We start from the raw sequence: 18,406 nt of genomic DNA, 5'->3' as shown, positions 1-18,406 counted from the left end.
GCTGCAGACCTGAGTTGCAATCGATGGTCTGGCATGGCAGGCAAGGCAGGGCACCCAGGCTGTTACTGGGGGTGATGTAGTGGGGTAAGGGTGTCCTCAGGGGCTGTCACATCCCTTCCACTTCCAGCACACCAGACCTAAGGGCTGTAGGAGTGCAGAGGAGTGGGCGCCTGGGAGTCTTACCTTATGGTGCTTGAGCTGGTCAAAAAACGGTGAAGACAGCACTGGAGTGTGGCATGGGACAGGGACAGTTTGTACAAGCTGGGGATGAAGAGGGCAATGAGGTGATGCCTGAGAGTGCAGATGAGAGGTGTGTGCTGACAGACGGTGGGAATGGATGGGGACAGACGGGATGGGCCAGATTCACACATTCTCTGTATCCAGAGGGAAGAATCTTGACAAAAGGGACCTGCTGCAAGTTTGAGGCATTGTTGGCCTCCTTCTCCCTGCCGCTCAGCACTGCCCGAATGCCATTACTCTTCAAGGCTCAGCTCAGATACTCCGGCAGCGGGCACCCCCTCTTCTGCATGCCCACAGCCCTTTATCTGTGCTGTGTGTAAGTCCCTGATCACTTTATGCTTTGTACAGTCGTTATTTAAAATCTCTCCTGATAGACTTAATCACTTGAGAGCAAAATCCACATCAGATTCACCTAAGCTCCTCACGATGTCTTGAGCAGTGTTTCGTATATCGCAGGTACCTTAGGTCAGGTTTTTCAAGTTAGGAAATCCGTTCAAGCTTGCTCAAATAACAAGGGACTATAAGAAAGTAAGAAGCAAGCTTGTGGATGCAGGAGATGAAGTACAGCCAGGCGCCTAGGGAACTGGAGCAGGAGGAACTAGAAGGAACCTTTCTCCTTTCTTCACACGCTACGTGGTTTGTCCCATTTCTCTTTGTGTCTCTTAGTTTCAGTTTTCAAAAGAGAGAATCTGATTGGCCCCATCAGCAGGATCAGGTGTCCAATCCTGATCTAAAGAAGCCATGGCTTCAGGGCTGAGGGAATTGGTTCTTTCTGGAGCATGTTGGGCTGCCCTTCAAGGGCTGTGGTGGTTGGAGCAGGCAAGCTGACCGGTGTGTCTGGATGATAGGCATTCAACAGATATTTGCTTGGAGAATGAATGAATGTCACTTCCGGGAGCTGCATCTCCCCGCTGCCTGCGGGATGGAGTGGAAGTCTGAGACCCTGGACTCAGGTAGAATTATTAGGAGATGTGACGTAATCTCAGGATGAGATGATTCAGGCTCAGGAAAGGGAAGTTGTGCAGGGGACAGAAAGATGGAGAAAAAAGTGAGAGGAAGGTGCAGGAAGAGAGAACATGTAGGGAAGATGAGGTTTGTCTAAAAAGGCTACAAGCCATCATTCCAATTTCTTACTTTTTCTTTAATGCTTGTATTCTTCCTTTATTTCTTAAAAAATTTTTTTTTATTATTTTTAATTTTTTAATATAAATTTATTTATTTTAATTGGAGGCTAATTGCTTTACAATATTGTATGGGTTTTGCCATACATCAACATGAATCTGCCACAGGTGTACACGTGTTCCCCATCCTGAACCCCCCTTCCACCTCCCTCCCTGTACCACCCCTCTGAGTCATCCCAGTGCGCCAGCTCCAAGCATCCTGTATCATGCATCGAACCTGGACTGGTGATTCATTTCGTATATGATATTATACATGTTTCAGTGCCATTCTCCCAAATCATCCCACCCTCTCCCTCTCCCACAGAGTTCAAAAGACTTTTCTATACATCTGTGTCTCTTGCTGTCTCGCATACAGGGTTATTGTTACCATCTTTCTAAATTCCATATATATGCGTTAGTATACTGTATTGGTGTTTTTCTTTCTGGCTTGCTTCACTCTGTATAATAGGCTCCTTTATATCTTGAGATCAGTGTTTAAGCTTTTCTTATAACCTAGAAATGGGGCTTCCCTGGTGGCTCAGATGGTAAAGAATCTGCCTGCAATGCAGAAAACCTGAGTTCGATCCTTGGGTCGGGAAGATCTCCTGGAGAAGGGAATGGCACCCACTCCAGTATTCTTGCCTGGAAAATACCATGGACAGAGATGCTTGGCAGGCTATTGCCTGGGGGGGTCACAAAGAGTCAGACATGACTGAGCGACTAATATTCAGCGTGTATCCTCCATGGGGTGAACCCTAAGGGTGCTCGCAATCCACTCTTCAAAATTAATAGAATTTTTTTCTTTCTTTTCAAGCTACCATGTTTCTTGAAAACTGGAAGCGATTACAGATGCGACTGGGCTACTTCTGGGACCTGACTGGCATTGAAGAGGAAGAAGTGAGTTCTCTTTGGATTTCTGCTTTGCCCCTGCAAATAAATCGTCTTGAGTGAAATAGCTACTTTCTTTGCTCTCACAGGAGCTGGTCACCTGCCAAGTCTTACTATGACCCCTTTCCTAGCTTGGCTCCATGGGCTAAGCCAGGGTTGATAGGCACTGAGGCCAAGAGTTGAAATCCTCTATCTTCTCTTGACCTGTAAGACCTCAGACTTGATGGGTAGCCAGATGTGCTGGTGACCCTTGGTGGGACAAAATGGCACGAGAAGCCTTGCCGTAGCCTTGAGGTTCAATTCAACATTCTTCCACCTCCCGTCTCATTGGTGCTTGAGAGCATGAAGCAAGAGGCTGTGACCCAGACGTGTTATATGGACGTGTCTGGATGCCCCTGGTAGCCTGCTGGGGGTCAGGTGGAGGCATGGGTGCCAGGTGCCTTTGATGTTCATGGAAAAGGAAAGAACCACTCACCCAGTACCCTGTCAGCAGATGTGACATGGGAACATGAGCTAAGAGAAAGCGTAGATTCTTTCAGAGTCAAGTTTTATGGACAGATGTTGTTTAAAGGATGAAAGTAACTGACCTGCCCTTGGGGCTCGTTTGAGAACTAGGGCCCCTGATGATATTGGCAAGTTGACGATGACCAGCATGGGCACGGTTGCTCATAGTTACCTATTCCCACTTGCTGCCATTGCCTGAACAGCAGAAGGGAATATTAGCTAGGCACTCGCGATGCTGTGGGCATTGTCGATGAGGTGGTGGGACAGTGTCCAGAGGTCCAGGAGGCACCCCCAGTATTTTGAGTACCATGAACTGGCTGGCTGTGAGCATATGGTGGCCTCATGTAGAGCTGACCTTTTCTGTATTCTCCATCACTTATTGATGTCTGTTGCCTTGGAGACTAGGGACCCTTGGCTCTGTGACCCTGATGCTTTGATCCAAGCTAGTGACACCCCCAGTTTAGTCTTGCTCCCAAGTCTGTGTGGCTCCCTGGTCTGTGATACAGCATCCTCCCCTCTCCTTAAAGCTCCAGGTGTTCAGCTTGCCTTTGAGCAGGTGGGCATTCGATGACCATGGATTGAGTTCACATGCTCACTCTATCCCCAGTCTTCTGCGTTAAGCGTATACCTGGGGACTCATAACATTGCAGCTTCTGTGGCAAATGAGAGAATGTACATATGGATTCTGCCTTCAGAGTGGATACAAATTAGTTAAGAAGATAAGCAATGCAGAATAATGAAGGCATTTGCATTTCTTGGGGAAAAGTGGCCAAAGCAGTGCTTCCAACGGAAAGAGCTGTCAGATTTGGACTGTGTGGGTGATTTTGTCCTGTTCCATTTCATTCCAGAGACAGAGAGGGAGAGAGGAGAGAAAAGAGAGGAGAGGGCTGTAGCTGGATGTGGGAAGAGGGTGGGGGCACAGCTCCCTTCTCTTAAGGCCAGGACTCTGAGGTCTCCAAGGAAAAGAAGAAGCTTCTTGGCACCTAAGCCTGTGTGAGGCCAGAAACAGGCCAAGTGTGTCTTCCGAGTAGCGTTGAGGAAGCCAGCAAGTCTCTCTGTAGAGAGGATGTGTAAACACACTCCCATGGAGAAAGGCATCTATCAGGACTCAGTGCCCTGGAAATCTCAGTCCTGGGCCCCTGGCAGGAGTGAGATGTTAATCCATTTTTGTTTCTTGTAGCCAGGTTTCCTGTTTCCTGTTTAACCGATGAGCCATGGTCAAGTCTTGGGAGGGGCCTGACTTCAGGAACTCCTGTGCAGGCTGAGAGGGGCCTGACCAAGCCTGGGTTCACCCTGGCACAAGGAGCTGGTCCTGACGGGCTCTCTGTGTGAGGTTCCTGGGGGTGGGTCAGTTCTGCAAGCATTATTTATGTGCCTCTGTGCACCAGACTGGGGGCAGGCGTGAGTGGGAGAAGGGAGGACAGCTGTGTCTTTGCTTCCAGGTATTTAGATTTTTGGACTTGGATATTGAACAGACTTTAAATTGAGTTAAATCTGAACATGCACATCAAACAACTACTATGGACCAGGTTCTGATTTGGGGTGTGGCAATCCCACAGACATGGTCTTTGAGCATCTTCAAAGGACTGAATTCAGCTAAGGGGCTCTCTGGTCTCTGAATATTTAGAATACGACAATGAGTTTGAGAGAAATTACTTCTGGCCTAAAAGAATGCTTAAAAACAATAGACTTAAGGCAGAAGGAGAAGAGGGCGGCAGAGGATGAGATGGTTAGATGGTATCACCGACTAAATGGACATGAATTTGAGCAAAGTCTGGGAGATAGTGAAAGACAGGGAAGCCTGGTGTGCTGCAGTCTATCAGATCACAACTAAACAACAACAAAAATTAAGGTTTTGGAGACTGATTGAATTTTAATGAGGAGCAAAGGGAAGAACGGATAGGAGGAAACAGCCAAAAAGACAGTTGATCTGGGGAAGCTCAGGTGTGGCTCAGAGGTAGTGAGATGCCTGGGAAGTGTCGTTGGCTGCAGGGAAAAGGGATTGGGCTGCAGTGGGGGGCAGAGCAGCAAATGCAGGCTGGTGGCCAGGCCAGGGAGCCTCCTGATTGCTGCTCTGTGTCCTTAGGTCATGAGAAGGCACGGAAGGCAGGAATTTGTGACCCGCCCTCGGACTTATATGAAGTGTCGGGGGCAGATTTAGTGTTAGTTGCTCAGTTGTGTCCAACTCATTGCGACCTCACGAGCTGTAGCCCTCCAGGCTCTTCTGTCCATGGTATTTCCCAGACAAGAATACTGAAATGGGTTCCCATTTCCTTTTCCAGGGGATTTTCCTCACCCAGGGGTCAAACTCTGATCTCAGTCACGTGGGCAGATTCTTTACTATCTGAGCCACCAGGGAAGCCCTAACCTATGTTCAAATGAGGAGCAAGAGAATGGCAGATACTACCTGGGCTTTGGGGAGAGGGATGCAGGAGTCCTTGAAGGTTATGATTAGAGCTGTTTCTCTGATCTCCAAGTCTCAGGAATCCTCCCATAGGCAGCTGTACAGACAGAGCCCCCAGACAGCCTTCTTTCCTGTGGTCTTTATTAGGAAATGTGTGGGAGGGGAGGGTGCTAACTCACACAGAGACCAGAGACATCCACCCTCTGGTCAGCAGCCCCAGGCCGAGGGGCCTCCTTGTGGAACCAGCAGAGACGTCCCAAGAGACTCCTTTGGAGCCTGTTGAAGGAGCCTTCTGCCAGACCTCATGAGTCTTCGCTCTGAGATGGGGTGGTCTTCATCTTGGCCACCTCTCTTGCCCAATTACCTTCTGCCCTCAGGCCCCAGGTGTCCTTGGGACCCCTCAGAGAGTGGCCTTATCTGGGCATAGAGTCCTCCCCTCCATTTCTCCCATCCACATCTACCATGTCAGGCTTAGCTGTCCCTAACGGCTTCCCATCACATAAGACACAATCTCCTGCCTCCCCTCTGAGCCCAGCTCATGGCCTTTTCCTCCTCCGGAAATTCCAGCCTCCTGGATCCGCCTTCTCTCCACGGCTCCTTCTAGGCTTTGCACTGGCTCTCTCTGCTGCCTCGAAGGTGCCAGTCTCCACCTGACCTGATTCTTTCTTGGCTTTCCTGTCCCAGCGTTACCCTCCTCCGGCTGTTGCTGTTGTTCAGTCTCTAAGTCATGTCCGACGCTTTGCAACCCCATGGACTGCAGCACGCCAGGCTTCCGTGTCTTCCATTATCTCCCAGGGTTTGCTCAGACTCATGTCTGTTGAGTTGGTGATGCCATCCAGCCATCTCATCCTCTGTCGTCCCATTTTCCTCCTGCCCTCAATCCTTCCCAGTGTCAGGGTCTTTTCCAATGAGTCAGCTCTTTGCATCAGGTGGCCATAGTGTTGGAGGTTCAACTTCAGCATCAGTCCTTCCAATGAATATTCAGAATTGACTTCCTTTAGGATAGACTGGTTTGATCTCCTTTCAGTCCAAGGGGCTCTCAAGAGTCTTCTCCAGCACCACAGTTTGAAGGCATCAATTCTTCAGTGCTCAACCTTCTTTATGGTCCAACTCTCACATCCATACCTTCCCTAAATCCCCTTTCTGAAGCGGCCAGCCTGACATTTCTCTTGCTGCTCTGAGTCCCCACCTGATAGCTTCTTATTGGTGGATTTGTTTGGTTACTGTCACCTTCCTTGACTTGGGGATAAGCTCCTGGAGAGGAAGGACCTTGTATGTAGCCTCAGAACCTGGAAAAGAGCTCCCACGGGCTCAGAGAACAGGAGATGCTTGATGGCTCTTGGATGGAGACCTTTGTTGATTGCATCTGCAGATTTACCTCTGTAGATCAGCAAAGACTGGTTCTGAGCTTGCCTAGGCCCTTTCTTCAGGACAGCTCCTGAGGGATCAAACAGATGGAAGCAGCTTTGTGAAATATTTCCCAAAGCTTTGTGGGAGGGTTATGTATTTGTGATGACTTGGCATCAGACCACCCATCCAGGGAGGCTATGTTTAATGATGACCTGCCCATGGCTGGATATGTCAGAGCCATGCTCATGAGGGTCTAGATGCTACTCTGGCTGGGAGCTCATTGATCCAGCTCCCTGCCTTTGAGGAATCTTGTGGCCTAACCTGATCTTCTTGACTGTAAGCAGGGAGATCCTTGTCTGACCTTGCTTCAGTTGCAAAGCAGAGAAGCCTAAGACTCCGCTTTCAGAGCCTTGTACTCCTGTCTATGTGCCAAGAGCTCTTGGCTTCTTCTAAACAAATGAGGGGGATCTGAACTGGGGCCCAGAGTATGGTGCGGGGGGCCACAGTCACAACTGGGAGATGCCTCTATGTGATGTCACATCTTTGGAAAATCAGGGACTGGTCTGGAGCCTCCTCTCATCAGAAGAGAAGGCCCTGAAGCTCCTCTGCAGTGGGTGACAGGGTGAAAGCAAGTCTTGCCTGAAGGTCTTTGGACTCCAGATTCTGGTACTCAACAAAAACACTCAGCTATTATTTTATAGTTAAAATCTTCCATAGCAATCATATAGAAGAAAAGCAACTGGATTTCAGAGGCCATGGAGGAAAAGGTCACACTGTGTTTCTCAGAGTATTTCTGCAGGATGTTATTTGCTGGAAGTAAAATAAGTTTTGTGGGACCTGCTGGGCTGAAGAATATTCAGCAGGTGTCTTTATAGGAGAACCTTTTCAGAGCTTTTATTAGGCTCTTTGTGACTCTCAGGTGACATGTTGTATGGAGTTTTCCAATCAGTTCGAGCCTGGAATCCTTTTTTAACCCCAAACTCTCCTGGCACACACATTAGGAAGTGCTATGTTGGAGGATGGATGAAGAGGAGAGACCTAACGAAGTGAACTTCACAAGCATTTAGGGATTTCTGTGTGCTCCCTATGGTGCTAATTACTGTGAGAAGCACGAAATCGTACAGAGCAGATAGCAGATTCTTATATTAGGTTGTAAAGACTCTCACACGCAGAACAACTAGGAAATAATTTAAAAAAATATGTGATCAAGAACTACACGTCATACAAGCTATAAAACTCGAGGGTTTTGAGAGGAGGCACCACCACCTGTGGTTCAGCAGGCAGAGAAGGTCCCACCTCTCAGGGTGGACTGCATCCTGGAGACTGGTTGATGATGGGAAGCCTTCAGAATTCTGGAATAGCTCCTTCTCTCTTATATCAGTTATTCTTATGAGTCATGCGTGTAGTTTCTCCTCTCCAGCATCATGGCATTTCCCAGGAAAGTCAGAGATAGATAAGGAGCCTAGCTTGTTGGCTTTTGGAATCTCTGAGGCATGAGTAGTGATAAGGGAATGTGTGTTCTCTGAGTCTGCTGAGAACCAGCTCTGGGATCCCTGCCTGGGAGTTCTCTGTAAATGCTGCAGGAATGTGAAGTCCTCACATCCTGGATACTGGTCCTTGAAAGCTGCAGGGAAGACACTTAACTTACACCGTTAAGTTCTCTTTGAAGTCAGCCGTGCATCTTCCTGCCCCAGCCTCTGAGTTGTTGGGACTGTGGCCTTTCCAACGAGCCAGGCTCTCTTTCTCATGCCTGGTGACTCACTGTTCAGGTTTGTGTTGCTGAGTGGCCCCGGGGATGTCTCCTGAGCACCGGTGCACTTGCCAGTGAGTTACTCACCTAGACTGAACAGGAAACAGGTCCAGGCAAGCAAGTTTTAAGATTCCCTGTGGCCGCCTTTAGCTTTGATGTTTATTGGCCGCCATTTTTAGCTTGCGGAAGAATGACTTGAGGAAGACACTCGGTCCTTGCCCTAACATCCAGCTGTGGGGCACATCTGTTTCTCCAGCTGGGACTGGGCTTATTGAAACTTACAGTGGAGGCTGAGGATAGATTGTGGGGTGGCTGGAGGCAGCCTTTGCTCACTGCTGTGTGCGGGTCAGGGCTCCTGTCTGTATCAGCTGCTTGTTAATGCTTACTCTCTCTTTTCTCAACACCGGCACTGCCCCCAGGAACGTGCTCAGGTTTGGTTTTCAGTGTGATAACAACTGTTGTGTGTCCTCCTTTCCTGCCACATTGTGTTCCTGGTTTTCCTGGTCTAGACGCCACGTGGATGGGTGTGGTATGGCAGTTGTGTGTGGTAGGGTGGCTGCCTGTGGTGTGGCGGTCGTGTGTGGTATGGCGGTTGTGTGAGGTATGGCAGTCGTGTGGTGTGGTGGTTGTGTGTAGTATGGCAGTCATGTGGTTTGGCAGTGGTGTATACTGCGGCAGTTGTGTGTAGTGTGGTGGTCGTGTGTGATGTGGCGGTCGCGTGTGGTGTGGTGTCGCGGTCGTGTGTGGTGGAGTGGTTGTGTGTGGTGTGGCAGTCATGTGTGGTGTGGTGGTTGTGTGTGGTATGGTGGTCATGTGGTGTGGCAGTGGGGTATACTGTGGCAGTTGTGTGTAGTGTGGCAGTTGTGTGTGGTGTGGTGGTTGTGAGTGGTGTGGTGGTTGTTAGTGGTGTGGCAGCTTTCGTCCCATAGCGTCCGGTCCCGTATCCTGACTCACTGTCCATGTGGTGTCTGGTTCTGCCCTGCAGGCCAAGGCTGCCCCACCTGTGTACTAACCACTCTTTGACTCTGGGTTTTAGGAGCATTCCCGGCCTGAGTATGAAACGAAAGTTCGTGAGAAAATGCTGAAGGAGAGCAGCAAGTCTGTGGTCCAGAAACTGGGAACCAGTGGGACTGAGGCTGAGGATGAGGTAAGATGCTGGCGCTTGGTGCTCACCATCCTGTTTATTTCTTAAGATCCTGTTGTCATTGCACTGGGAATGCCTTTGTGGACAAGAAGGGCTGACAGTGGTGGGACAGGATGGAAAGAAAGCTCGATAATATCCCTCATTGTCCAGAGGGCAGAGCTCGTGGGGAGCAGGCTTCTGCCACAACTCGATTTATCTCTTTCCTGGGTGGTAGTGTCTGGACGAAATGGGAGACCCGGTCGGAAAAGCAAGAAGCCATTACAGGCCTGGTTCTTCTGGATTTCATCACCTACACGGTGCATAACAATAGCAACCACTGCCAGACCAACCATCTCAGTGACAGCTAGCCCTTCCCGAGTTCCTGGTACAGGCCAGACGCTGTTCTCAGCGCATTTTATTCTTGCAATAAATTTATGAAGCTGGCACAATTTTTCTGTAAATGAAAGCTAATGAAAAAAGTTATGTGCACAAATTAAGTCATTGGCCAGAGGTCATCCAGCCAGTGAATGGGGGGTGTGGATCAGGGATTCCAACCCAGGCCTGTCTCTGACAGTCTGGGCATCTAACTACAATTCAAGGATGAATTGAGAAATGGCTCTTGGGGCTGGCAGAGGCACACTCGAGCCTGTGTTTGCCTGAGCTGCTCATACGCCGTTCCTCACATTTCATTTTCTCTGGATGGGCCTCCAAAGTAAAGAGGCGATGGTGAACATGGCTCGTGAGTCGTTTTCTGAGTTTTTGGGTGGCATTCAGACATCACAACAGAGCTTCAGAATCTACACTGTGATCCATAAATACTCAGTGCCTGTGAGGTGGGGGTTTGGGGGAGACTCCTCTTTGGCAGTGCCGGTCTCCTCTGCATGCCACCCTTTTTGAAACCAAGTATGTGTGTGTGTGTGTGAGTGTGTGTGTGTGTGTGTGTGTGTATGTGTGTTTATGTCTTTCCTAATCTGGTTCCTGAAAAAAATCAACGAGATCGACAATCTGTTGTTTTTACATGTGTCTTTTCTCCATTTTGGATTCAAATTCAAATTTTATTTAATTTTACATTCTTTAAGTTGGAACCATTCATGTTAACATGCAAATTTATTCAAGCACCAATACAGAAGAATGTGGTGTTTTTGAGCCCAGAATGCTAGCTTTCTTTCTTCCTTTTTTTTTTTTTATAAAAGAAACAGGACTTAGAAGAGAAAGGGGGTGGCTTGTCTGAATTATTTTTCCCTAGAAAACAGTGAGTCAAAGACCACCTATTATTTGGGGAGAAAAATGAGTTCATTCTTAGGGAAGAGTAATCGTCGCTACCAGCTTCATCAGAAAGCGAGCATATTGTATCCTGTCGACTCTGGCAATCTCATGCAGCCCCCTTTCTCCACCCCAGGGTAATACACATCGGGTAATTCTATGGAAATCACACATAACTTTTATTGACCACTGACTCATTTAATTTTAATTCCATAGACGGGAATGCCGAGGAGCTGAATTTGCGTATGTTGAGACTGTGGTTCTGACTTAAGCACTACTTGGATATATATACGTGATGGGTGAAATAACTTTCAGGAACCATGAATAATTGAAAGACATCTGAATGCATTATGAATGATACATACGTTTGTGTTTCAGCATTCAACATTTATTTTCATTACACTGTTGAGAATGCAGAGCTCAAAGCCTCTAATGCCTTATAGGTACTGGAAGGGAAATGACCTTCCCAAATGAGCAGTGTAAGCTAAAAATGGCTGGGAATTTGATTGTCAGCATCCTACTTGCGTTCCCTCCGTTCTGTTACTATCGGAAGTGTGCTTCTGTTCGTGCTGTAAGTCTAGCCAGAGGCGGGAGATGAAGAGAGAAGCACATGTTGCTGCCTGATGGGAGTGATGTTTCTCTAGCCTCCGGGAAGAGTGGAGGTCAATACCCATGGCAAAATGGGACTCTCGGGGCACCATCATGGGCAGGATGCTTAGGAAAGGCACGTGCTTCTGGGAAATGGACAGGGACCAAGAGTCAAAGTCTAGATGATGGTTTTGGATGTGCTTCTTTCATCCCAGAGGCTCACCTTGGCTCTGCCTACTTTGTAACCCTGAGGCTGCATGTTCCGTCTCTCCTTATATTCCTTCCTCTTGAATGCTGAAAACTACCATTTATCTGAACTTATTTACAAAACAGAAACAGATTCACAGACTTTGAGAATGAACTTATGATTGCTGGAAGTTGGGGGCGGATAGGAAGGGAAGGCATAGTTAGGGAGCTTGGGATGGACATGTACACACTGCTATATTTAAAACGGATAACCAAAGACTTACTACATAAGCACAGGGAATTCTGCTCAATGTTATGTGCCAGCCTGAATGGGAGGGGAGTCTGGGGGAGAATGGATATAAGGATATATATGGCTGAGTCCTTTTACAGTCCACCTGAAAATATCACAACATTGTTAATCGGCTATACTCTAACATAAAATAAAAACTTTTTTAAAAAGAAAAAAGCCTTCCATCTGTCCAAGCTCAGATGGTAGAGGAAATTATGGAAGGCCACATAGCTAGTTGTGGAGGAGCTAGTAGTCAGACTCAGCTCCACCTTATCCCCAAGGCCTATTGTTTCTTAGAAAGTTTTTTTTTTTCTTAAAGATGTCAAGTTCCTTTTTAAAAACATCTTTATAGCAATTTAATTCTCAGACCATAACCTTCACCAATTTAAATTAAACAGCCCAGTGGTTTTCAGAATGTTCACAGTTTTGTGCAGTCATTCCCACAATCTAAGTTTAAAGTATTTTTATCTTTTTAAAAAGAAACCCTATACCCTGGGAAGCAAGTTTTTTACTTCTTGTTTCAACAGATTTGCCCATTCTGGATTTGCGTGTAAATGAAATCATGCAAAATGTGATATTTCTGTTCTTTTATTTAGCAGAATATTTTCGTTATTCACCCGTGTTGTAGCTGTATTAGTACTTCTTTCATTTTTTATTGCTAGATAGTATTCCATATTTTGGATATACCCAATTTTATTTATACAGCCATCAGTTGATGGACATATAGATGGCTTTTCACTTTTTGGCTGTTATGAACAATGCTGCTATGGACATTTGTGTACCAGGTTTTGTATGGCTATATGTTTTCACATTTTTTGGTAGGATTATTGGATCATAAGGTAACTCTGGCTTAACATTTTGAAGAACTGCTGTGATATTTTTCAAAGTGGTTGCACCATTTCACATGCCAACCAGCAATGCAGGAAGACTCTTAATTTCTCCACATCCTCACCAACACTTGTTATCATCTTTTTTATTTTATCCATCCTACTTGTGTCAAGTGGTATTTCGTTGTAGTTTGAATTAGCATTTTCCTGATGACTAATGATGTTGACCATCTTTTCATGTGCTTATTTGCAATTTTTATGTATTCTTTGGAAAAATTTCTATTCAAATTCATTGCTCATTTTTATATTTGGGTTAATTTCTTTTTATTATTGTGTTAAGAGTTATTGACATAATCTGAACACCAGTTCCTTTGCAAATACTATGGTTTACAAATATTTTCTCCCTTTCTGTGGATTTTTAAAAATTTAATTAGTGATGCAGTTTGCTGCATGAAAGTTTTTTGATGTACTTCAATTTTTCTGGTTTTGTCTTCACCACTTGTGCTTTTGTGTCGTATCTAAGAAACCATTGCTTAATCCAGTGTCATAGAGATATACTGTCAATTCTTCTAAGAACTTTATACTGTTAGGTCTTAAATTTCAGTTTATGATGCACTTTGAATTAATTTTTGTATATGATGTAAGTAAGGAGTTCACATTCATTTTTTTGCATGAATATTCAGTTTTTCTGGCACTATTTGTTGAAAAGACTATTTTCTCCATTGAACTATCTTTATACCCTCATCAAAAATCAATTGACCATAAATGTAAGAGTTCATTTCTTTCTGGACACTCAGTTCTATTTCATTAACCTATTTGTCTGTCCTTAGGCCATTACCACATTATCTCGATTAATTATTACGCCTGTGTAATAAGTTTTGAAATTGGGAATGTGACTCTATGCTTCTTTTTCAGAATTTTTGGCAATTCTGGATGTCTTGAATTTCCATATTAGTGTTATTACCAGCTTGTCAATTTCTGCTAAAAAAGAAAGATTGAATTTTTGATAGGGATTGAGTTGAGTTTGTAGATTAATTCAGGCAGTAGTACCATCTTAATGATGCTAAATCTTCTAATCTATGAACATGGTATATCTTTTCATTTATTTAGATCTTTCAAAAATGTTTTATATTTTCAGGGTACAGTTCTTACACATCTTTAGTTAAACTTGTTTACAATAGTATTATTGTTTTCCATGCAGTTGCAAATGTAATTGTTTTCATAATTTCAATTTTGGGTTGTTCATTGCTAGTATATAGGACTGCAGTTGATTTCTGTATATTGCTTTTATATCCCACAACTTTGTGGAACTCATTTATTAATTCTGTTAGTGTTTAGTGGATTCCTTAGGATTTTCAGTTTATAAGATCATGTCATCTTGAAGAGAGTTTTACTTCTTTCTTTCCCAACCTGGGTACATTTTGTCTCCCTCTCCATCCTCTGTCCCTCCCCTCTTTTCTCCATAATTGCCCTGACAAGAATCTCTTGTACAGTGCTGAGTAGTAGTGATGAGAATCGACTTCTTTGTCTTGTTCTGGAACTTAGCCTTTCACCACTAAGTGTGCTGTGAACTGTGACCCATTGCTCTTTAACTCTGTCTATAGGCTTCCCTGAGGAGAATTCACAGCATATCACTAGGTGGCCAAGCCCATCTGCAGTCTCTTCGGCCTCAGTTGTCACGTGGGGAGATTGGATTGTACCCTCTGCTTTTTTCTGCTGATGGCAGACCATGTCAGTCATTAACCCATAACTGTGGGGGACAGACTGTCTCATTTTAGATGGTGGTAATTTGACTATTTTAATATCTGCTGTTATGATGTTCAAGAGTGTGGGTATAGTGAAGATGGTAAAGAGATGAGCTTAGAAGTAATATTTATGGAGTGCTTGCTCTGTGCGAGTCTTTACGGGTTTTATTTCATTTAAGTCTCAAAGCCATTATTATTTCCAATTTTATATGTGTAGAAACTGAGGCTTATTTATCTAGAAAGAAGGAAATTGCTCAAAGCTTGTATATGGCCAGATGGTTTAACTTAAGAACAATGCTTTTTTTAAAAAAAAAAAAAAAACTGGAGTATAGTTGCTTTACAATGTTGTGTTAGTTTCTGCTGTACAGTGAAGTGAATCAACTATATGTATACATATATCCCCTCCCTCTTGGACCTCCCTCCCATCCTGCATCCCACCCAGCCTCCATCCCACCCACCTAGGTCACTGCAGAGCACCCAGCTGACTTCCCTGTGCAATACAGTGGCTTCCCACTAGCTGTCTATTTTACAGCTGTTCACACATGGCAGTGTATACATGCCAATCCCAGGCTCCTAATTCATCCCACTCCTGACCCCGTCTCCTCCTCCCCCATCTGTTCTCTACTCCTGCCCTACAAATAGATGCATCTGTACCATTTTTCTTGATTTCACATATGTGCATTAATATATGATATTTATTTTTCTTTTTTTGACTTACTTCACTCTGTAACCATGTCTAGGTCCATCCACATCTCTACAAATGACCCAATTTCATCCCTTCTAATGGTTGAGTAATATTCTGTTGTGTATACATACTACATCTTCATTATCCATTTATCTGTTGATGGACATTTAAGTTGCTTCCACATCCTAGCTATTGCAAATAGTGCTAAAACGAACATTGGGGTGCATGTGTCTTTTTGAATTATGCTTTTCTCAGAGTATATACCCAGGAGTGAAATTGCTGAATCATATAGTAGTTCCCTGGTGGCTTAACAGTAAAAGCATCTGCCTACAATGCAGGAGACCCGGGATCTATCTCTGGGTCAGGAAGATCCCCTGGAGAAGGAAATGGCAACCCACTCCAGTACTCTTGCCTGGGAAATCCCATGGCCAAACGGAGGAGCCTGGTAGGTATAGTCCATTGGGTCGCAAAGAGTCGGACACGACTGAGTGGCTTCACTTATAGTAGTTCTATTTTTAGTTTTTTTAAAGAACCACCATAATACTGTTCTACATAGTGGCTGTATCAATTAACATTCTCACCAACCGTGTAGGAGGGTTCCCTTCTCTCCACAACCTCTCAGCATTTATTGTTTGTTTGTAGATTTTTTTTTTTTGATGATGGGCGTTCTGAGTGGTGTGAGCTGATACCTCATTGTACAGGATCTTTGTCGACCCAGCGCCTGGAGTAATGAGAATAAAAGAACAATGCTTTTGATTCTTGTGCTCTTCTGCTTTTAGAATGTTTGCTCTCAACAAAGCCTCAGACCCTCCTGAAGAATCATGCTTGAGGTTCTTGCTTATTCTAAAGGCAGGAAGGAATGAGGTGTCGTTGGAAATACGGGTACAAGACAACCAGAGACCCTGCTTTTCCTTTGTGGTTTTGTGGCAGCCTTGCTGGACTGATGCCATATTTCCACTGAGGACAACAGTGAGTAGAATTAGCTCCGTTTCCAGCAAGAAGTTCAACCAACACTGGAGAGGATTCATGACTATAAACTCAGAGATATATTGTGTTTCCCAGGAAGAATATGAGGCTTGAACTTCTCATAAAAGAATAAGCTTGCTTCATTTTTTTTTTCCTCTTGGATTATTGGACTTTTTCTGAAATAGTCTATTCTGGACAGATTTGCAGTTTTCCTCAAGTTTCCCTCCAGGGCAAGATTTTTCTCTGTTCACACGAGATGATAAAGCTCTAACTTGAGAAAGCTGGCGAGATACTGTGGCTGCTGGGATTGGGGGGCGGTCCTGGTCTCTGCCTCCCACCCCTGACCCTTCTCATCCCAGCCCCGCCTCCTTTCCTGCAATAAACTTCCTACTAGTGAGAATACCATCAGAAAGCAGAAGGCTTGCTGCATAGTCCAAAGAGCGAAAATAACCCCAGGAACTAATTATAAAGGTGTAGCTGTTTTTGTTCAGTCCCTAAGTCATGTCCAACTTTTTGCAACCCCATGAACTGCAGCATGCCAGGCTTCCCTGTCCTCACTATCTCCTTGAGTCTGCTCAAACTCATGTCCATTGAGTCAGTAATGTCATCTAACCATCTCATGCTCGGTTGCTCCCTTCTCCTCCTGCCCTCAGTCTTTCCCAGCATCAGGGTCTTTTCCAATGAGTTGGCTCTGCATCAAGGGTCCAAAGTATTGGAGCTTCAGCTTCAGCACCAGTCCTTAGGATTGACTGGTTTAATTTCCTACTGTCCAAGGGACTCCCAAGAGTTTTCTCCAGCACCACAGTTCAAAAGCATCAGTTCTTCCGTGCTCAACCTTCTTTATGGTCTAAATCTCACATCCGTACACGACTATTGGAAAAACTGTAGCTCTGATTCCATGGATCTTTTAGAATAGGGGAAATTGAGGCAAGCAGGCTGGTGAGGCAGAGCAGAGATTAACAACAGGAGGGGACTGCTCCCTTCTTAGGGCTGGAAGGACCAAGAGGGAGGTGGTCTCAGCAAACCCTGCAGGTGCTGGCACCTGGCAGGAGGTGCAGCCCTTTCTGGAGATGCAGGTAGAGGCAGCCAGTGTCCCCCTCCTGCCTCTGAGTCCACTGCCAATGCCCCCTGTTGGCAAATACAACCACAGGTCAGGTGATAATTATTCCGGGAGACACGGTTTTAGGGCTCAGCACCCGGCAACACCGAGCAGAGGAAGGGGACATTGGAGGGTAGGTCTGAGGGCCAAGTGGCACAGGACAGGCCAGAGGTCCAGTCATAAGTCAGCATCACTTTGGGACCTACTAGCCACTGATAGGTCACTTAAGCCAAGTCCTTGTATTGGGGAGTTGAGAGGCTGTTGGGACTAGAAATAAAAATTTGGCAGAAAGCATGAGAATTCTGACCACTGACATTAAGGCAAGAATACATGAGTCATCGGGGACTCTGACAATTCCCGGGCTGTTGAGAACATTCATGTGAGCGGGGAGGGTGGGCTGTGGTGTGAGCACCTGTGAGTGTGTGTCTGTGTGTATGTGAGACAGTGCCATGAGAGTGACTCAGGTGGGGTCAGACCTTAAGGCTTCTGTGAGGAAGGAAAAACATGTAATATTTCTGTGTCAAGGAGCAGGGAGCATGTGGCAAGCTGGGGAAATGGCGCAGTAGGTAGTGAAAGTCTGCTAGAAACCTGTCCCTAGGAGAACCTTAAAACCCCATTGAACGCATCCCAGGAGTTTACCTCTCGGGACTTGTCGTCACCCAAATGTGTATCCAAGGTGGGTGTGGGTACCTGGCCCACCGTGGCCTGGCGCTGCCTGTGATGCTGACATTTAATGAATGTTTTATGGGGAATAGTCGCCAAGAGGAGGCCTATGGATGGACGGGTGTTAACTTACTGCTCAGCACACCACCCCGGGGACAATTATTTCAAAAGAAAACTCATCTAAAGTTGAAGTATTGAAACATTTAAGGCAGATGCCTCTGGCAGGCGCAACAAACAAACATGTGGAATAAATTATGCATCGTTGAAGGCCTGGGCTGGGAGGCTGGGATGACGGCAGGAGAAAGCAGGGAGTTGTCAGAGCTGGGGTGCGGGGTCCCGTCTGCGCTCTCACTCGGGGCCAGAGGCGTCTACCAGAAAGTCCTGTGGAACAGACTTCCCTCGGGCTCTCTTTTGGAGGCACTAGATATCGAATGACTGTTGGAGGGTCAAAAAAAATCATAATAATACCTCTCCCATAGTTCTCTCAGACTTATCTTAGGGATTAAGAAGATTCCTCTTTGGGTATGTGGGATTAGAACTTTTAAAACTGAGCTAGTTTATGTGGTATTAATATTAAAATACTAAGTATTGTTAATCTTCATGAGATACATTTCCTTGTCAACAATATTTACCATTATATATATATATTATTTTTTTGCTGAAAATAAATATTTTG

The 18,406-nt window shown here is 45.5% G+C and overlaps 1 protein-coding gene across 1 annotated transcript in view; it reads left to right on the top strand.

Moving 5' to 3' along the window:
* Positions 1-18,406, top strand: part of ANO2 (anoctamin 2) — a 328,569-nt gene that overhangs the window by 165,905 nt on the left and 144,258 nt on the right. Inside the window, exons 12-13 of the mRNA XM_044941951.2 lie at positions 2,215-2,297; positions 9,333-9,443. Of these exons, the coding sequence (XP_044797886.2) occupies positions 2,215-2,297; positions 9,333-9,443 (194 nt within the window). The remainder of the gene's footprint in view (positions 1-2,214; positions 2,298-9,332; positions 9,444-18,406) is intronic.

The sequence above is a fragment of the Bubalus bubalis genome, chromosome 4, assembly GCF_019923935.1.
Source record: "Bubalus bubalis isolate 160015118507 breed Murrah chromosome 4, NDDB_SH_1, whole genome shotgun sequence".
In the NCBI taxonomy this organism is placed as follows: domain Eukaryota; kingdom Metazoa; phylum Chordata; class Mammalia; order Artiodactyla; family Bovidae; genus Bubalus; species Bubalus bubalis.
This window is presented reverse-complemented; position numbering and strand designations above follow the sequence as displayed.